This window comes from Nansenia antarctica, assembly GCF_963989245.1.
Source record: "Nansenia antarctica genome assembly, chromosome: 6".
NCBI classification, from domain to species: Eukaryota; Metazoa; Chordata; class Actinopteri; order Argentiniformes; family Microstomatidae; genus Nansenia; species Nansenia antarctica.
The window spans coordinates 62486501-62507602 of NC_137676.1; the positions used below are offsets into that span (position 1 = coordinate 62486501).

A 21102-nucleotide genomic window follows, 5' to 3' on the forward strand; every position below is an offset into this window, starting at 1 on the left:
AGTTAAAGCGAGAAAAACTGATGAAAAAAATCACTCTTGTAGCATTAAAAATTGGCTACTCCCTTTTAAGCTGTTCCAATCTCATACATTGCATGAGAAAATACTTTAAAGACAACATTAGTGATCGAATCACTGTATCCTCCACTAAATGCGGCACAAAGATCAACCCATTCCCCTTGACGCACTGTCTAAATACTGCTAAACCGTCCAGCTGCATTCTGGACCTCATTCCCACAAAACCTTTTAACCTTAAGGCGCTTCTTCCAGCCCTTGGTCACTCAATCCCACCCATTATCTATGGATCTCTGACTTCTGGCTGTGTTCCCAACTCACTGACAGTGGCAGCAGTTAAGCTCCTTGCTGAATTTTGTTTCTTTATGGTGTACCACAAGGCTGTTTTTCAGACTACTGCTTTTCACCTTATAAATGCTACCCATAGGTAATATTAGGGTTAGTGTTAGGGTGTTATGGTGTTGTCAATGTTCATTGCTATGCAGATGTTATGCATATTTACACTGCAATTAAACCTGGCATGAAGCTTACTTGGATGCCTGTGTGACTGACATTAAATGATGTACTCGCAAAAAACGTCCTCCACTTTAAAAGGTGCAATATGTGGCCTTTTTCCCTTGAAAATGTCACAAAATAACCTTGCTGAGTCATTACTTATGATGCATTGGCAGTCTGTGACAGTGCGTGCACCTGTCAAGACCCTGCCCTTCTGCCTGAATTTGCTTTTGCAAAATGTTCAGGACGTTTCTGGGCATACCCCATGCTGTGGGTATGTAGCCTGCGACTTGCGTGTGAGTGGCTCATTTGCTCCCTACTGTACTGCCTGGGAGCCAACTGCCAATCCCCAACCGGTCCAAAACTCAGCTGCTAGAATCCTGACTAGAACCAGAAGGAGTGAACACATCATCTGTCCCTGTCTTACAGAGCCCCATAGCTTTGGAAAGGCCTTCTTGACAGAAGACCGAAAAATGCTCACCATGATTAAGAAGAAAAAAACAACAACTGTCCCACAGATCATGGAACACTCTTCAGGAGGTAGGCATGGACGTGTCAGATACTACCTTCCACAGAAGACTTCTCCAGCAGAGCTACAGAGGCTCAGGCTACACTTGCAAGGTGCACACCACTACTAGTTATCCACAAAAACAAAATGACCATGGTTGCGGTTAGCTAAAAGTAACATTAGTAAGTAACGGAAAGTAACGGATTAGGGTTAGGGTTAGGCCTGCAGAGTTCTGGAAAAAGATATTGTGGACAGATGAGACCAACATTAACATGTACTATGTGATGGCAAGGGTAAACTGTGGAGAGAAAATATCCACAGCATACCGCTTCATCATCCCCCTATACTGCCAGGGATGACCTGCACTGGAAACCCCACCAGTGGATGGAACACAATGAAACGATTCATTCATTGTGTTCATTCCATTGTGTTCCATTCACTGGTGGGGTTCCCAGTGCAGATCATTCCAGGCAACAGGGGATGATGAAGTGGTATGCTGTGGATATTGGGCAGTTCCTTCTTCGGAGGAGGTGTTATGGAAATGTATGGCTTCCACTGGGACTGGCTCACTTGTCTTAATTGTTGATGTAACTGCTGACAGCAGCTAGTTGATGAATCCTGGAGTGTACAGGAACATCTTGTCAATCCAAGTAAAAGCAAATCCCTCCAAACTCATTGGAAGGCGCTTCATCATACAGCAGGACAATGACCCAAATGATACTGCCATAGCATCTAGGGATTTTTTTCAGGGCAACAAAATGGAAAGGTGTTGACTGGCCACGTTAATCTCCAGATGTATAATCCTATTGAACATGCATTTCATTTGCTAAGGAGAAGACTTAAGGCAAAACTGGAATATTACAACTCGGTTGCTTTGAAGTTGCCGGTATCCTAATGGCATTCAGGAAGTATGTGACAACAGATCATTGCATATTATTGCAAAACTACATGGGATTACAATACAATTTATAGTAAAAGCATTTACAGTAGGCCAGGAAGTGTTTATGCAAGATCCCAAAACATTTCAATTACATGTCAATTACAACTATGACAATTACAACTATGACAATTACAAATGCAAGTATGGGATACAAGTGACAAATAAAATCTGATTTGATCTGAACAGCCGTCGCAACAGTGGCCTACCTCAATGATGTGACAGACATGAGTTGTGAAGTGCTGCCCCACACACACACACACACACACACACACACACACACACACACACACACACACACACACACACACACACAGCCGTTTACCTTATCATAAGTAGACATTCCAATAGAAATAAAATAAAATAAAACGATTTAGTTGTGAATTGAACTTTAATTAAATGAGTTGACTCTTCACATGGGATGATTTCACTGAACAACAACAGGACCATGAGCTGTTGCTATCGATAAGGTGTCTGATTCATCATTTTCACCTCAAAAACACTTTTGCCAGACGTTGCTTATTGTGAGCACTGAGGGAACCAAATACACTTGGCCAGATGATTCCACAACTGTGTTGCATTCTTCACATATGATTCAGCGTAGTATATGCAAATGTACACAGCTTTTCCTTCTACATTGGCTGCAGTGAAATGTCTCCACACATCAAATAATAGTATTTACTAGTTCATACAATACATTCACCCCACCCAGTATTGTAATCAAGCATTTACCAGAAAGCATGTAATCCTTGGCTCAGACAGTGTAGTAGTGATGGAAGAGTGCACTGCACATCTGAAATCTGTTCTGATGCCCCTAGACCATATTACATCAGATAATAGTGGTTTTAGTTGCTATGAATCACAAAATAGCCAATAGCGTTTCCAATGTGTTTCTATCAGTTGGAGGGCAATCTGCCCCCCAGCTGACAAACCGAACGCTCGCAGAGCACCGCTTAATGACAACCTATATAGGACAGCAGAAGATGACTGTGACATCAGCCGACAGTTGCTGACACATTTGTTCACCTTCCCCCACCCACTGGGAGCACACTGTACCCATATAGCCTACTGATGAAATGTGCAGAACCAACTGAGAAACGTTATATCACTATGAGTTCATTAACAGGATAATCTTGGCCTATGACAACAACTCAGGGTATGATGATATTTCACCTAAATATGAAATTCGGCTGATTTAAGGCAATAACATACTGACTTCCCACTCTCACTACAGTTTAGTTTATACCCCCACACACTTTGAAGCTGCACAGATCTCAAAGTAAATGTTATTTTCGTTGTTTTATGTTCAGTTGGAATTGTTAGAAGTAGCCTAGTCCTTGTGCACAGAGTTGTATAGTTACTTTCATCAGCATATACAATGTTTACCCTCCAAAAGGTAGATAACTGCTCTTGAAAATATCATATTGATCATATAATCACATTTTATTAACATCCAACAGCAGCCTAGAATAAGGCTGCAGCCATGTGCATAGAGCAGCATAATATAGAATATAAGCCGAAAGACATTAAAACAACTACTGAAGACCAAACAAATAACATAATAATGAGGCAGACTGCCGCTCTTTTAGGCATCTGGGGAAACAACATTGCCATAGCCAAGTGGATATGAGAGCACAGGTAAAGGATTTCCAAATGCCACCGAGCAGAGGATACATATTAGTTCTAGCCAGCGGGTAGGTAGGGGGAGGGCTGGGGGTGGAGCAGTGAGGGGCGGGGGGGGGGGGGCTCTGCCAGTGACTGCACTACCTGCGATCTTCTTGACGCTAATGCAACATGGCAGCCCTAAGGCAGGCCCATACAACTTTCTCAGCCTCCCTAAGTAATTGGTGACCTCTGAACCGCCCCTCACATGGGTAGAGAGTGTGTGTGTGTGTGTGTGTGTGTGTGTGTGTGTATGTGGGGGGGGGGGGGGGGTATAGGGACACAGAGAGAGAGAGAGAGAGGCGGAGACCAAAACAAGGGGAGAGATGAAGAGAGGGACACAGAGATAAACAGAGAGAGAGAGAGAATCAGTGAGCGCGACTTGTTTTGAACTTGGGAGAGAAACAAAAGGTCTGACCTTCCTGCATAGCTATTTCAGTCACACCTTGGGAGCAAACTGGGAGCCCCCTGACCCCCGACATTGTCACTCCCTCTCTCCAGCTCTGTCTCGCTCTCTACCTCTCACCGTCTGATCTCCCAGCCCACTGTCTCCAGGGCACTCCAGGGCCACTGCAGATGACACATGGAGGGAGAATCCAAGCACGTTGACAGGCACAGCCACATTGCCTCACTACGGTTACAGGTGGGTCGAAACAAAAGCACGATGTTGATAGAAAATGTCTGTGATAGAGACAATTTGTGTTTGTTCCGTTGGACACTGGCAAACCAACATTTCAGGCACAACATCAACGAACTACACAACTGTCCCTTATGGTCCACCATACTTCCTTAATAGGAGAGAAGAGACATGGTCCCATATATAAACCCGGAGCCCAACACACATTTCACCTTATTAACAACAAGGAAGCATTTGGTCTAAAATCTGACTGTCCATAAACAGTAGTAAACTTCATTCAACCAGAGCATGACCAATAAAGGGCTAAGTTAATTAGCCTATATGGGAATAGTGTCAGTTGAGACACCGCTAGAGTCTCCAAGCAGAAAGCATGTCTACGTGCTGAGCTTTTTTCTCTACTCTTCAGGAAGACAGCCCTGTGCTCTCTCTCTCTCCCTCTCTTTCTCTCTCACTGCCCAGGCTATGTGTGCCGTATGAATCAATTTGTCTCCACTGACGGAAAATAATTGCAAAGCAAACAAATTATCCCTGCCACATTGAGCAGGCCTCCACTCCTGGGGCAGGGCAGCTCTGGAGCAGCATACAGAGAGAGAGAGAGAGAGAGAGAGAGAGAGAGAGAGAGAGAGAGAGAGAGAGAGAGAGAGAGAGAGACAGAGATAGAGAGAGAGATGGGGGAGAGAGAGAGATGGGGGAGAGAGAGATGGGGGAAGAGAGAGAAACAGAGAAAGAGATGGGGAGAGAGACCGACAGAGATTGGGAGAGAGAGACAGGACGATTATGAGAGCGCAAAAGAGAGAGACAGACAGAGAGAGAAACAGACAGAGAGAGTGGGAGCGAGACAGAAAATGGGGGGGGGAGAGAGAGAGAGAGAGAGAGAGAGAGAGAGAGAGAGAGAGAGAGAGAGAGAGGGAGAGATGGGAAGAGCAGAGGGATAAATAGGTGGGAAGGGGGAGAGAGGAGAGAGAATGTAGCCACTGTGAGAAAGCGGCTTGGACTGTACTGAAGAGAGAGATTTTCATAAGAGAGAGAGAGAGCAAAAGAGAGCGAGAGAAAACTAGAGACAGCGAGAGAGAAGAGAGAGAGAGAGAGAGAGAGAGAGAGAGAGAGAGAGAGAGAGAGAGAGAGAGAGAGAGAGAGAGAGAGAGAGAGAGAGAGAGAGAGAGAGAGCAGTAGTAGACCAAAGTGGTTTGCATTTGCATTATATATGCAGAATGTTCAAAAGTGTTATGGAAGGGAAACCGATGCACAGGGATTGAAAGTGACTACATGGCACATACTGAGGTGATGAGAGAGAGAGAGTGAGCTTGAGGAGATGGCTGGCAGAAGTCAACTCACTCCAGGAACATAGAGGCATTTGGGAACAGCCCTGGGTAGAGAGTAATTGCAGTAGTATGCACACTGAAACGTGGCATGGGAGCTGGACAAAAACAATACTCCAGCGTGCAATGGTGGTAGCTCCAATATAGTTCTGTTATACATATCATATTGATATTCATCTCATGTCACTTTATATTAATTTAGCCTAGTTATACTCTCTGTAATGCCTTATACTGTAATACCATGCACTGTCTACATTCATACTGTATATCATATCATAACTATACATATCATATTGATATTCATCTCATGTACTGTATATTCACTTTATATTCATTTAGCCTAGTTATAGGCCTACTCTCTGTAATGCCTTATACTGTAATAGCATGCACTGTCTACAATCAAGTCTGTTGCACTCTGGTTAGATGCCAAACTACATTTCATTGTCTCAGTACCTGTACTCTGTGCAATGACAATAAAGTTGAGTCTAATCCAATCTAATCTAATACAGGCCTCAATATCCACTCACAGCATGGCCAGAAACGGCTCAATATTTGGTCAGATCGGTTGAAAGATTCCCTCACTGTGACAATCTAACCATAATAAGGACATTTTTTGACCAAATCTCACCAAAAGCAACTTAGTCAAAAGCAACAGTAAGTCTAAACCACATCTCTTTTCCCCTGTGCTCCAACATACTAGAATATAAGGATACATGTTCTAAGCGTCAACCAAGAGAGCCTTCAGAGCCATCTTAAGTAGTCAGATTATGTTTGAGAGCTGTCAGCAATACGACAATGTTGCACTTCTTTACAACTACATTTACCTACATTACATTTACATCTTTGTTACACGTATGGAGAAGTGTTGGAGAGGGCAGGCCTTCCCAGGGAGGAAGAGTCGCTCAGTCTTGTTAAGTCAACTCTGCACCACAAAGCATCCCATCTCTCACTTCAACCCCAAACATTGCCAGTGCAACCCCATCCGTGGGACACCAGCTGCCATTACACAACTGAATTGACTGGGTAGCAGTTGCCTCTAACACCAACAACGGGTTGACCGTACTAATCCAGTAGATAAGAAAAAAATACCATATTGTTCATTTTTGAAAGTGAGCATGAACATTGGCACACTTGCATATGTTTTTGCGCTGAACAAAACCTGATGGTGCCAGTTTAGCGTTCTTGGAGACTCTGGTGCCACCTGGAGGTTAATGATAAACGGAATGCTTATTTTGGTTAAAAAATGATAAATGTTATGATCAATGTTATCAATGTTATCTGTAGTTTGTACTCAGCCAAAAAACTAGAAAAAAAGCTTGCTTAAATTTTAGTGTGCATGGGAACAAGATTACTATTACTAATCTAGTACAATACACTGACAGTGAATTTTTGTGATCATAACTGCATTATGCATCCATGACCCTTTAATGCAGGGCCGTCCATACTGCATGCCCACTCTTGCCTTTGGGAGACCTGCATATTTCAGGAGGACAAAACGTGACTGGGCCATAACACTCATGCTATTCTCCTGGGGTTATACTTCTATTATTCTTGCAACATAGTTTGCATCTTAACCTACCACGTAATAGATAAGCTGTTGGGTCTCAACCCAAGATCTATACATGTTCCAACACACATTAAGGTTCAAAACACCGACTGAAAGTTCACAATGCATGGATTTACATGAAAGCCGAAAGAATCCACCTGATTATGAGATAAGATTAAGGACGTGAACTGGGCACCAGCTTAATTGATTTAGCCTGATTAGGCCGGTTCACACGTGGGTCAGGGTGCTGCAGGCAGGCAGCAGATCCATGCTGAGAAACAGAAAGATGCTGCACGCCTTTCGTCTTACTGTGTGTGCCCAGCTGTGCCTGGCTTAAAGACACTTATCGCTGGTGGAGAATGACTGGGTATAGACTAAATAGATTAGGCTACTTTATTCATCCGAGACATTTCATTACCCATAATATAATTGATCACTTTCTAGGTAAGAAGACATGAGATCCACGTCCTTATTGATCAGAGCAGGGCTGCTGCTTCAAGGCGTGATGGGTCGTAGGCCTACCGGTGATGAAATGTATCCAATACATTGATAAAAAAGAACTGTCCTCCTACCTTTGTTTTCTTCTGTCTGGAGTCGGTCTCTCAAAAGTGGCAGGTTGTCTTGCATCTGTCAAAAGTGGCAGGTTGTCTTGCATCTGTCTAGGCCTAAGGTCTCTGCCCATCGTGTGTCAACACAAACAACAAATAAATCACTGGAGTGTTTGGTAACCTCTGGAACCCCCGTTTCCCTGGTAACACAAACAACCAACGTTCTCACTTACGTAACAATAGGCACTGTTCCGTGTTGCGTCTTGTGCAGGTTCTATTCCTGGTTACAAATAAAAGCTTGTCAAACTTGTAGAATACATCAACAATTATATTTGACTAATATTAATAATAATAATATATTATTATAACTTATTATTTATAAGCTATCCTTCATTTGAGTTTCGCCAACGCGTCGAACTGGTTTCCGTGGTAACCTCATCATATTCCCGTGCGCTGCTGTCAGTTTTTTTTATTTTTATTATTATTATTATTTTATTTACATAAATACATAAAGTCGATACGTAGGCTAGTATGCAATTCAATTAAAAGTGAGTGACTTATCTAAAAAAAAATTCTAGGCCTACATTCAAATAAAATAGGTAGTTAGGCCTCTGCCTAGATGTCAAGTGTATTATGTATTACGATAGCCTACATTTATGTCAGAATTAATACGAAGTTGTCATCCCACATAGCTTCTATAGACAAATGTTAACATTTCACTGATTCGTTTATCCAAGGACTTATACAGTAAGGAAGCTGCATTTAAATAAATTGATAAATAAATGGTTCAATCGGTAACATGTTGCTGCCAATGCTCTGCTACCAACCGAGTCACACGTGACCAGAGGACAACTGTCGGCCTTCAGCATCCCTCAAAAGTATAAGCAGTGTATGAAAAAGTATAAGCAATGTATGGAAAAGTATAAGCAATGTATGGAAAAGTATAAGCAGTGTATGAAAAAGTATAAGCAATGTGGACCTAAAATCTAAGACCAGACCTACAAACATTGCATTCTCCAATACCGTATGGGAAAGCATCATTTGATGATTGATTTTCATAAGCATTTGTGGGCTTTATAAGCCCACTGACTTTAATGCAGTTCCAAGTTTTGTCCGGTGCTAATGGACGATGTCCAATATCCAGCTATTGCCGCGATATTGTCCATATTGCATTTCAACTTCATCTGTCTTGTCTCGTACTAAATAGCCAAATGATCCTTATAGAAAACAGTGAAGGCTATTGTCTATATTAAACTGCTCTTGCCAACACACAAAGCAATTATAATGTCTTGAACTATATATTCAAATATTGATTATTTGTTTTGATTTATTTCTATTTCAAACTTCTTATTTTTTGTCCGGAGAGGAAATTCGAGACTATATCATGCTGTTGCTGACTTTATTTGCATTCTTGGCTTTGAATAAAGTAAAACAGAGCATGCTTGAAAACAGTATATGGCTGAGAAAAAAACATACATACAACAACATATTACTTTTAATAGTCTCTGAGTGGTATATGAACATGTCGAGGTACTGTATCCTTTGGGAGTGAACGACATTGGTGAACAGGCGCATGGCATTCATTTCATAGACTGTGGCGCCCTCTTGTGGTTATGGAGATGAACATCACCATGACAGTAAAATGAACATTTTTTGAATTGTTTCAGAAAATACAATAGACATGATAACAACATGTTATACTGATCAAAACTGTGTTGGGCTTTTGATATAGATTGTTTATATTTTATTAATGGCTTCCACAAGCATTTTGGTATGTGAAGACAATTACAAAAGATAGCGTGTTACCTACAACTGATGATATGCTACTATGAAACTCACTTAATAGCTAAAAGGTAGTCATATATCCCCGAAAAAATGTTATCATGGTTATTTCCCTGCCGTTCACTGGGTTCAAGTAGTAATAATAACAATTATCTCCCCCTTTCATTTCAATCTGCCATAATCAATTGAAAATACAGAAATAATGAGCAATTTTGTCAGACACAGCTTAAACCTAATCCTCACAGATAATTTAAAAAGTATCTTCAGTTGAGATTCTCCATTCAGTAGTGGTTTCCTGGACTAAATCACACTTTAAGGTGCTTTTAAGGTCAGGATTAGGCTTAATCTGTGTTCCTAGATGTTCCTAAAATGAAATATTAAAATCTAATAAGAAAGATTTTAGACACAGCCTATAAGTATCAATGTCCAGAGTATCTTTAAACATGCTCATTCTTGGTTTGTAGGGGGATGCGGTAAGTAGCTATCCCCAGCTGCCTGTCTGTTTGGGATTTGCCCCCAATCATAAAAACAGAACATAGAACACACTATAGGTCTGGTGTGTGTCCTAAAGTCCACTAGGCGTAAAGCAAGACAGGGACGGATTTTATGCAGGAATTGTCTGTATCTTTCTATGACGAGGTGCTAACAATACAAATGTTGTGGGTTCAATTCCCACTGGAACCACATATGCAAACATGTATGCACTCACTCACAAGTGAAAGTTGCTTTTGATAAAAGCATTGGACAAATGGCAGATAATAATATCTGCATCTGTAAAATTTGGTTCGACTACTTTATGTGCCTCTTCATATCTCCGAAACAAACCCCACCATGCAGCTACTTTAGAATTTCCATGTGATGTTGAAAAACATAGAAATTGTAGCAAACAGAACACGGAGAAAAGCACAGAATCATATAACCATCAGTAAATCAAACATTCCAAAAATGTAGAACAATCAAATATGCCCGCTGAGATTCTGCCATGACCTCAATCGATGTCAGTGTGTTAGTGCACAATTCTAACACTTCGGTTCACATTTTCGTCCCTCTTCACATCCCCCTTATGGATTAAAAAACAGACTTATGAAGAATGAATATGGTTGACACTCTCTCTCTGCCAGGCTTGCACCAATCCAATGCTTTTTTAAACGCACAACGAGGAATGTGAATGAAACCACACCTCCGTGTGAAGGGTGGCGAATCGGAACGCGTTCTAACTCTGGAGGGGGAGGGGCTAATTGTTGCGTAGCAGCCAGGTGGGGGCGGAGCCGCCTGATTGGGTGAAGTAGTTCCACCACCAGGGTTTCTCCTGGCGCTCTAGCCCTCCTTCCCCGAGCTCCGTCTGGGAGTAGCGCTCAAACTGGTTGTAGGGGTCGAAGCGCTCGTACGTGTCCGTGGAGGGGAAGAGGTAGTCGTTTCTGTCTGGCTCGATAGGGACCTGGAGGAGGGATGGAGGAGGAAGGGGAGGAGAGGAAGCGAGGTGGGGAGGAGGAGTGGGAGGAGGAGGAGGAGACAGTGGTGAAATTAAATAGGAGGAGAAAGGGAGGAGGAGGGGGAGGAGGGAAAGCGAGGTAGGGAGAGGAGGAGTGGGAGGATGAGGAGAGGAGTGGTGAAGGTGGAAGCAGAGGAGGAGGAGAAGGAAGAAGATGATGATGAAGAGGAGGTGGAGGCAGGCAAGGATGGAGAGTGTGAACAACTGAACCGTTGTAATATGCCAGATGTATCGAAAAATGTTCAAACCTTTATAAAGTCTAAATATTCCGATACCTTCTTGAGCACAAAGTCGACTCGGCCGGCCCTCTCCATGTTGACTGGCAGGCGGATCTTTTTGCTGACTTTGGAGAAGCCCTTAGCTGACGCTGTCAGAATGTGAGTCCCTGCGCTCAGCAGCCTCCAGTAGTCACCATCCTCCGCTGGGGGGAGAGAGAGAAGGGGGCAGGGGGGGGGGGGGGAGAGAGAGAGAAGGGGGCAGGTGGGGAGAGAGAGAGAGAGTGAAGGGGGGAGGTATGGGGGGAGAGAGAGAGAAGGGGGCAGGTATGGGGGGAGAGAGAGAGAAGGGGGCAGGGGGGGGGAGAGAGAGAGAAGGGGGCAGGTATGGGGGGAGAGAGAGAGAAGGGGGCAGGTATGGGGGGAGAGAGAGAGAAGGGGGCAGGGGGGGGGAGAGAGAGAGAAGGGGGCAGGTATGGGGGGAGAGAGAGAGAAGGGGGCAGGTATGGGGGGAGAGAGAGAGAAGGGGGCAGGGGGGGGGAGAGAGAGAGAAGGGGGCAGGTATGGGGGGAGAGAGAGAGAAGGGGGCAGGTATGGGGGGAGAGAGAGAGAAGGGGGCAGGGAAGGGGGGAGAGAGAGAGATGGGGGCAGGGGGGGGGAGAGAGAGAGAAGGGGGCAGGTATGGGGGGAGAGAGAGAGAAGGGGGCAGGTATGGGGGGAGAGAGAGAGAAGGGGGCAGGGAAGGGGGGAGAGAGAGAGATGGGGGCAGGTATGGGGGGAGAGAGAGAGAAGGGGGCAGGGGGGGGGGAGAGAGAGAGATGGGGGCAGGTATGGGGGGAGAGAGAGAGAAGGGGGCAGGGGCGGGGGGGAGAGAGAGAGAAGGGGGCAGGGAAGGGGGGAGAGAGAGAGAAGGGGGCAGGGGGGGAGAGAGAGATGGGGGCAGGTATGGGGGGAGAGAGAGAGAAGGGGGCAGGTATGGGGGGAGAGAGAGAGAAGGGGGCAGGGGGGGGGAGAGAGAGAGAAGGGGGCAGGGGGGGGGAGAGAGAGAGAAGGGGGCAGGTATGGGGGGAGGGGAGGGAGAGAGAGAGAAGAGGGCAGGGATGGGGGGAGGTGAGGGGAGGAAGGTTAGAAGCTAAGAAAAGAGACAGGGATCCAGTGATATCCTCCCAAAGTAACTCACCCTCTAACAAAATACTTAGCACTACCGACTGTTTCTTCATCAGCGTTCAGACAGGTTACAGTACCTGTGGTGACGTCATGTCTTGTACCCCGGACGGCGATGGACGCTCCTTTGATCCCGTATCCATCCTCATCCTTCACTACTCCCTTTATCCCCCGGTGGACCTGGACAGGAACAGGGAATAACACGGATAGGGAATGACAGGGAATAGTAGGGATTGGGAATAATCGATGAATATTAAGAATATACTGTATATGAAAAAACTGCTTTTCAAGTGAGCTCTGGAAGTCAGGAAGGATTACAGTAAAACGCTGAGTCTCCACTAAACGCCTGTCTTCAACAATAGCCGGGTGACTAATGACATTGCAAATAAGTAAATAAGCGCCAGTCTCTAATAAACGGTATACAAAAAACTGGGTAAAAATGAATAGTTTAACGGTGTGTATTCTCTGTTGATATATAGCAGATGATTAAAGAGACTCATTTGATTCTGAGCGACCGTTTAAATATCCACATTATTACGGGTATTCATTCATTGTATGGAAGCGATAATAAATTACCGTATATATCAAAGATTAATCTAGTTTTGACTGCTTTATTGGAGGCTAATAATGTTGATATAATGTTGGTGGATATTTGTTCTCAGTATGATATATTCAGCTGTCATTTCACAGGTTTGTTACATTTACATTTTACATTTTACATAAGGCATTTAGCAGCCGCCTTAATCCAAAGCGACATTTGGCTAAGTAAGCGAATCATCTATCCATCAGTCATAGCAGGAAGCCATAGCTCGGGCCAGGGGCCATTGGCAATCCAAATGCTAGAAGAAGGAAGAATGAAGTAGTTTTTTTCTTCATTTCTATCATTTCATGGGTTTGTGCAGCAGTGGGGGTTTGTGCAGCAGAATAACTGGCAGTCTCAATTACGCGTGGGGTGCGCTCTGTCATTAAAGCAAATAAATGCCCGGACAATCCCCGCCTCGCCTGGTTGCTCAGTAATAGAGGACAGACCCACCGACTCCATGAAACTGAGCAGGGCTTCCTTGTTCCGCAGCCATTCTGGGTAGAGCTCCACCTCTGTGGGAAACTTTTCACAGCCCAGCTCCACTGTGATCTCAAAGCAGTTGGTGTGGAGGTAGTTAAAGTCTGACATGCCTGCAGGGAAGAAGGGGTTAATACAGCACATGCTCCAAAAGTAGAGACTAAAATCAGACCGTGGAGAAAAGCATGCATAGACCTTTTTCAGTGAAACTAAATCAAATCCTACAACGTTATTGTCCCCCTCACAGAAGATAGAAATCACACACTTGCAGTAACCAGCATTAACAACATGAACACTTACTTAACTTCTCGGCATCAACCAGGCAAGTTTTGAACCCGAGTCTCACACATGCTAAACCCAAGCACGTACCATTAAACCAACCAAGAGGCCATGCTCCAGTTTCAATTCCCGAGTCTCATCAGGCAGGGAACAGGGCTTTCAAACTCACTCACACTACATAGAGTCAGACAGTCAGCACAGTGACTCACCTCCAGCGAAGCTGTACCATTGGGCCCCATTGATGATGCCCCCGGTCCTGTAGAAGGACGCTCCGCACCTCTCTGTGTTGTTGTCGGCCATGCTGGCGTGGGCGTCAGCGTAGGTCCGAGCCAGCTGCTTAAACGCCTGAGAGACAGAGGAGGGCAGTCAGTAGAACCCATAATAATAATAATGTTGGTGATTCACTGCCACCTGCTGAGTGTGGCGTCAACTCAGCTCCAGTGTCTCAGGACAGTTGTTTTGGCACCAGAGGATGGCGTCATGCCCACTGAAAGCCATTTACTCTACAATCTGTAGACCCCAAAACTGTAGTCCCCCTATTTCAGGGCACTAAAAGTACAAGTATAAAAAAAACTGTGCAAAAGATTCTGTGTGCTTTATGCCATGTTTTGTAATGTGCATGTGCAATATATTATACAGCGAGACCAACTGCCCAAGTGTGGGACAATAAAGTTTTTATTTTCATCTGAATGTGAATTCGAACTATACAGATATACTGTACAGTATATGACTATAGAAAGGACTGTCCCATATAATACATTTATACCTACAATTCATTGAGGGCAGTGTGCCCTCTAGTGTTTATAAGTCTACGATCTGAACCTACCACTTCATCAGGGGTGGGGGAGAACATCCTCTGCTCCTGGGGATGTCTGGAGAAGTCAAAGGGGTAGGAGATCACCAGCTCCCCGCCGTGGAGGCTGGCTGACTGGACGAAGGGCAGGGAGCGGACCCACTTCATCACCGCATAGGTCTCTGGAGCCACCTGGGAGGGAGAGGGAGGTATTTGTATTTTATTGAGTTTAAATTGATTCTGTAGGAATCCTATTTCTGTGTCCTATTTATTGTATTTCTGTATCCTATTTATTGTCTATTGCCCTGTATTTGCTTAGACCTAGACAATATATAAAAGCGATACACATTTGATTATAATCATAAGCCCCATATCAAAAATACAACAAACGAGTAGGAAAGCTGCGGCCCATACCTTACCAAACCAGTAGGCGTCAGGGATGGCGACGTGGTCCATTCTGTAGCTCCTGATCCTACGGTTGCGGTAGAGGCCGGAGGTGAGGTCCGGAAAGTTCCGGTTCAGGTCGATGTTCTGGGCGTTGGTTCGACCACTCGTCCAACCATTTAATGTGGGACCCTACAATAACGTTTCACATGACCACGAGGGGGGTAGGACGGTTACAGAGAGCAAAGGAATTGTGGGTATTGTATGGGATGGAATGGTGAAAGAGGCACGTGATCAGTGAGAGGTAAGTAACTGTAAGTGATGGATGAGAGTAAGTGATGACTGATTGAGTAAGTGAGGACGAGAGAGGAAGTAACGGTGATAAAATCAAGGTGAAGATATGAACGTGAGTGAATGAGTAACTATCGTTATTGGTGAGGACAAACTAAACCATATATCCGTCAGGAGAGAGAACAGCGCTGCGTTGACGGACAGGACAGGGAGCCCCTTAGAACTGAGCAGAAAACAACTCCACAAGATTCAGCGAAAAACCCATTCGTTTAAAAGCACCAAAAGCTGCCAACAGTATGTTCAATTACTTACTGTACAGTATAAATGGATAGGATAAATATTGCAAAATGTAAATATTTGCAGGAAAGTTATCTTGTGTATTTTGTGTTTACTGCTCATTTGAAATAGATGGACAGGTTAACCCAATGTGCTCCCCCGGTCGGAGACAGAAAGAGAAATGGGAGAGATATGGTGAACTTGGAGAGGGCACAACCTTATCAATAAATCGATCAATCAATCAATGGCCGATTGATTAGAACCTTTCTCATAACCCCAAAATGCCTTGAATGTCCTTCTGGAAATCTGGGAAGGGGTTTTGTTTTTCCTTTGAAAATATGATGGTTTGATTTAGATTTAGAGCACAATTTCATCTCTTTCCTTGTTTTATTGGATATGGATTTCCTTGTTTTGCCATAATTTGATCAGTTTATCAACAGTTAGAGATGTAAGGACTGCCTATTAACAGACTGCCACATACTATCACTTATGCCTCAGGCCCATAACATTTGATACAAAACGAAGCATTCTGCTGGCCAGTTGAAGCCACAGTTCATGTATATCAAATGTGTATCCGGATATTGCTACATGTGATATTGAGTTTCTAATGTGTTTTTGTAATAGTGAGGGTTATGGAGTAATTCTTTACACTACCAGATGGTTGGTGAAGTAAACTGGCTTTCTGGTAAACTTTTCCCCAAAATGTCCTTTCAACATTTTGGCACATGTAGACATTTGTATATGAACCATGTTCAACTGCTGTCAGTATGCAAAACAAACACACAAAAAAGAAAGTGACTGAGGTATCAGTGACGGTACGCAGCATTTTGATAGAAGGTTGTCCCACTGTTAAAATGTTTATTCAGTGTTCAGTTTATGTTGTTACGATGACAGAACAGGCCCCAGAAATCCCTGGTTAATTGACAACAAAGTGGCCAACAGCTATCCCACAACCAGCGGCCTTGCATAAACTAGGCTCTCTATCTTCAAAATTAGAATGTTTGAATCTGTTTAAAATGTGAAAATAACAATGTTAGATCATTCAGAACAGTGTTTGGACCCTTGGGTGGATTAGTTTTGGTCAAATCTACTAAAGATATCCACTGAGCTGTTGTGTCAATAAACAGTTTAGTATGCCCGTGGTGTTCATAAAATATTTATCGGTCATTGTTGCACAAAACTGCAAAGTGCTAGCTGGCTAACTGGTGAACAGTAAACTATGTTTGAGTTTTACCTGACAGTTAGCCAGCTAGTTACAGGCCAACTTATCTTTTAATGATTGTGCAGTTATTGGACAACAGTTAAGGGATGTTCACAGGTCCACATGAACTCCAAAACCTGAGAGCCGACCCAGGACCCGAGATTAATCAGGGGGGTGCTTTCTTGTCCCCTCAAAGGGCTGTGTCCACCCTCGTGAAACTATTACCATGACAACAGACTCACTGCACTGCTGATTGGATAGGGATACTGTCACTCACCCTCTCTGACAGCGGAGGGCGTGGCCTGAGCAAGTAGGAGAGCACAGGTATGGTAGGCAACAGACAGTTGGGCGAAGGGCTTCGAAAAAGAGTACTCCATCACACACAACCCTGATAGGCTGGGATTGATTACTTCCTGCCCTTAATAACTGAACTAAGACCAGCTGCGATGCTTCAAATCGTAATTTCAACCATGGGTGTATTTAGTTGGCATAATGCTGTGTAACAAACTAAATAATTTTCACAGAACAATTTCCACCTGTTTCCTTCAGTTACACGGTGATGTAGACTGTCTAATAGAAACATGTAATCTATTGTGGTATTCTCTGGTTAGGCTATCTATACTCCCTTGACAGACTTCTAGGCTCACTGTCACTGACCAAACACATACACCTCCACACACCTCCATCCACGTCCATACACCTTCATTCACCCATACCCCTTCATTCACCCCCATACACCTTCATTCACCCCCATACACCTTCATTCACCCCCATACACCTTCATTCACCCCCATACACCTCCATACAGCTCCATACAGCTCCATACAGCTCCATACACCTCCATACACCTCCATACAGCTCCATACACCTCCATACACATCCATACACCCGCATGCACCCCCATACACCCCCATACACCTCCATACACCTCCATACACCTCCATACAGCTTCATACACCTCCATACAGCTCCAAACAGTGCCAGCAACATAAAATAATACACCCCTGGAACAACAGAACAACTGCTCCAGCTGGCCCTAGACCTGTTATTAAGGACACTAAGAACCGGAGAGTAAAGAAGATAGAAGTTAACCACTGATTCAGGATCAGAAATCTCCCTTCACTCCCCATATAGAGAGCTGGGTCATCTGATCCTAAATCTGTCGTTAGAAAACGGCAACCTCCACCTTCGAGCCACCACACCACAGCCCCCTCTTCGGCGATTTCCCCACCACGGAAGGGAGCGGATAATGGCGGCTATAATACTACCCAATATTTACTTCCTGGTTGTTGTTCTCCGGGTCATTGTTATCCTCTACCTCAGCGGCGGCCACCTCGTAACCGTCTGGGTTCATGGAGGCCAGGATGTGGATGCGCGTGGTGTTGATCAGCGTCTGGATGCGCTGGTTCCCCAGGAGGTACTCCGAACACAGATACTGGCTCATGTAGACCAGCAGTTGGCGCCCAAGGACCTCGTTACCGTGCATGTTGGCTACCAGCTTGATCTCCGGCTCCACTGGTAGGAGGGGGAGGAGTAGGGGGGGGGGGGTAACAGTAAAGACGAGGAGGTAAGGGAGAGGTTGAGTTCAAATTCCCTGCACTCGCCCTGGTATACCCTGTACCCAATCCATCCACACATGCACAGACACACACACAAAATCTCCCCACTCACACAGATCGTGCTGGCCAGGGTTGTCGGTGAACTCTATGACCAGCAGGTCTTTTCCCTCGGTGCTGCGTCCGATGCTGTAGACGTGGGAGATGTGGGAACATTTAGCGGCCGTCCTCTTCAGGATGCTGTACATCTGAGCGTTGGTGTGGTAGGTGAACTGGATGATGGTCGAGGGCTCGTCCAGAGAGTTCCCGGCCATTGCGATCTCCTGTCTGGCTGAGGGAGGGGAGAAGCGGAGATATAGGAGGGAGAAGAGAGAGAGAGGGAAGAAGAAAGAGATTAGCTGGCTCTAAAGCCTACTGTATGTTTTTTATAATAATACGTTTCATTGACTTGGTTCATTTCAGGGCATGGATCACAGAATCTCTTCACACCTCTTCAGCTCTTCAGCTCACCAAAGAAACAGGGATACAGAGTCCTCCATGACACCCCTACCTACCCCTAAGCACCACCAAAGGCCATGTTTCTACACCAGCTAGCTCATTCTGTAAAATAGCCCAAAAAACAACTGGACCCAACATTGACCCCTGACTCCCACCCTTACCTTTAAGGCCTGCTAGTGGATCATAACACCCTTCCTGGTCACCATTGAAGAAGCGGTCGCAATCCAGGAAGTAGGGCCAAGCCATGTCGATACTCTCGAAGACGTGGTAACACGTCTTCCTCACCGCCTCGCACGTGCTGCGGCACGGCTTCATGACGCGGTTGTCCCGGCAACGCGGCGCAAGCACGGAGCATCCGAGCAGGCGGATGTCGGGGGAACACTCTCCATTGAGGAGGCCCTCAATGACGCTCAGGAGGAGGTACTCAGCACCCGACTCCGCCTCCATGTGCGACCGGTGCCCCAGGATATTGGGGAAGATTGTTCTGGAACGTCAATCAAACCAAACTTTATCGGTACACTCTCACTGTGGGAGAAGCCTTTTTTATTTTTTATTTTTATTTTTTATTGACCAAGGACAGTACACATTAATAAACCAGTTGGTAAATGAGTCAGTGTTAGCCAAATGGCTACTTTTCAACTGTTGTCCCTGTGGCCAGATGTCATAAGCCGTTCTCTAAACATTTTAAAATAAACATTATATACAAGCAAATGTATCAGAGCAGTATAGCAATAGGCTCTCATTAACTAACTAGGCCTACTAGACATTATATACAATATTATTTTCAGAAAAAGCATGTAAGACATACATCACAACAATGAACTACATCTAAATCTAAGAGATACAGGGCATATAACAAATGTAGAACCCTTTTGGTGCAAAGTGCTGTTCAGTGACACTCTCCATTTACATTGCACACTGCACTTTTTACACCCTCTCCTGCTGCTAAAAATGGTTTCCTGCTGCTATAGAACACCTTCTGTTAGTGGTTGTTTGTATTATCTTTTATTATTGTTGATTGCTGTCGCGTTGATGAAGAGCTGCTTTGCCCCAATCGTTTTGGTGCATTGCATACTTATGCCATGTAATCAAAAATAAACTTGAATTTGAACTTAAGCTATGAGAACCCACCTGGAATAGTCCATGTCGTTGCAGTATCCCAGGTTGACATCTGTACAGGTGGCTACAGGGAGGAGAGGTAGAGGTAAGTCTCACATCACTTTATCTACTCTCAGACAGATTATCTCCAGCATACTGAGCACTATTCTATCCAATTCTATTTAATGTTTGTATGCAAACGAAGTGTCGGGTAGGAAACGATTCAACTTATTGAGTGATTTGTTGAAGAATCTTTTTCATTTTAACTCATTTTAAGAGTGTCATTGCAAATGTTGTAGTTATCAATACTTATGCACATAAGGTATTTCTATGTTTAAATGTTTATACATTTGCAGAACTTTCAAAAAATGTGTTTTCACTTTGTCATTATGGGGTATTGTGTTTGGATTGATGACAATTTTATTTTAGTTAATACATTTTAAATGTAGTCTATAACACAACAAAATGTGGAAAAGGTGAAGGGGTACGATGACTGTCTATAGGCGCACTGTCTATAGTCAACTATTAACTACTAATTATTAACTACTGTCTATAGACAACGAGAGCAGATAGGGGTCGAAATGGAGGCACACTTCTGTGTTTGATATCTTTGTGATTAAGTTCTTATTATTATTTAAAGATCCAGTATTTAATATGTAAGCTTTCTCAAAGCTTTGATTGGCTATTATGACTGTTTAATAGGTAACGATCAGGGAATGAGATCTCTTGACTTGGAAGAAATACAAACGCTGTTATTGTTAGTAAAAAGTGTTTTCTAAGTGTGTGTCCTACTCGACACTTTGTCTGCATGTGCTATGTGGAGGCTTGTTGCATCTTGCTATGACTGTTGGTATTTGAAACTGTTCTGTGCTGCTACCTGTGCTTGCCTGAAGCTGAGGCCATAACCCCTATAATTAATCTAAGGACAGTGAGGTAGGAGAGGTGAGGCCAAACCATTACTCTGACAGGTAGGGGTCTCTCACTTGACTACAAACTACCCTGGTATAAGAATGCTATTTGTATGAGAGCGATTTGTTAAGAGAGTTTAATAACATGGGTTGATTCTAAATGTACTATTTCCTAACCAACATATCTGTATGTCACATGTACATGACTATGTACTGTTGAACAATATATTGCTATCTATATTTACATTTCTTTTAAAAGCTAGGAAATCACCTACGTTGTTCTTCCTCGGGTGGGCTGTTGCTGCATCTTCCTGTAAAATACAAAACAAATGACAATGGGTCTGTTGTCAAAGACCAAGCTGAAGATGTAGTGCAGTCCAAGCCGACATTATGGGCAATAACGCATTGTAGGTTAACAATGTACCGCTAGATGGAAGCAGT

The 21102-nt window shown here is 44.1% G+C and overlaps 1 protein-coding gene across 1 annotated transcript; it reads right to left on the minus strand.

The window, feature by feature from the left end:
- Positions 1-10680: 10680 nt before the first annotated feature.
- Positions 10681-20656, minus strand: cpz (carboxypeptidase Z; the record flags this gene model as incomplete). The annotated part of the gene is made up of 12 exons (XM_080534733.1): positions 10681-10884; positions 11214-11359; positions 12398-12497; positions 13351-13490; positions 13866-14001; positions 14483-14641; positions 14864-15025; positions 17881-18116; positions 18273-18488; positions 18817-19139; positions 19787-19838; positions 20641-20656. 12 exons carry the CDS (start codon positions 20654-20656, stop codon positions 10681-10683), a joined length of 1890 nt encoding a protein of 629 aa, XP_080390859.1.
- Positions 20657-21102: the final 446 nt, after the last annotated feature.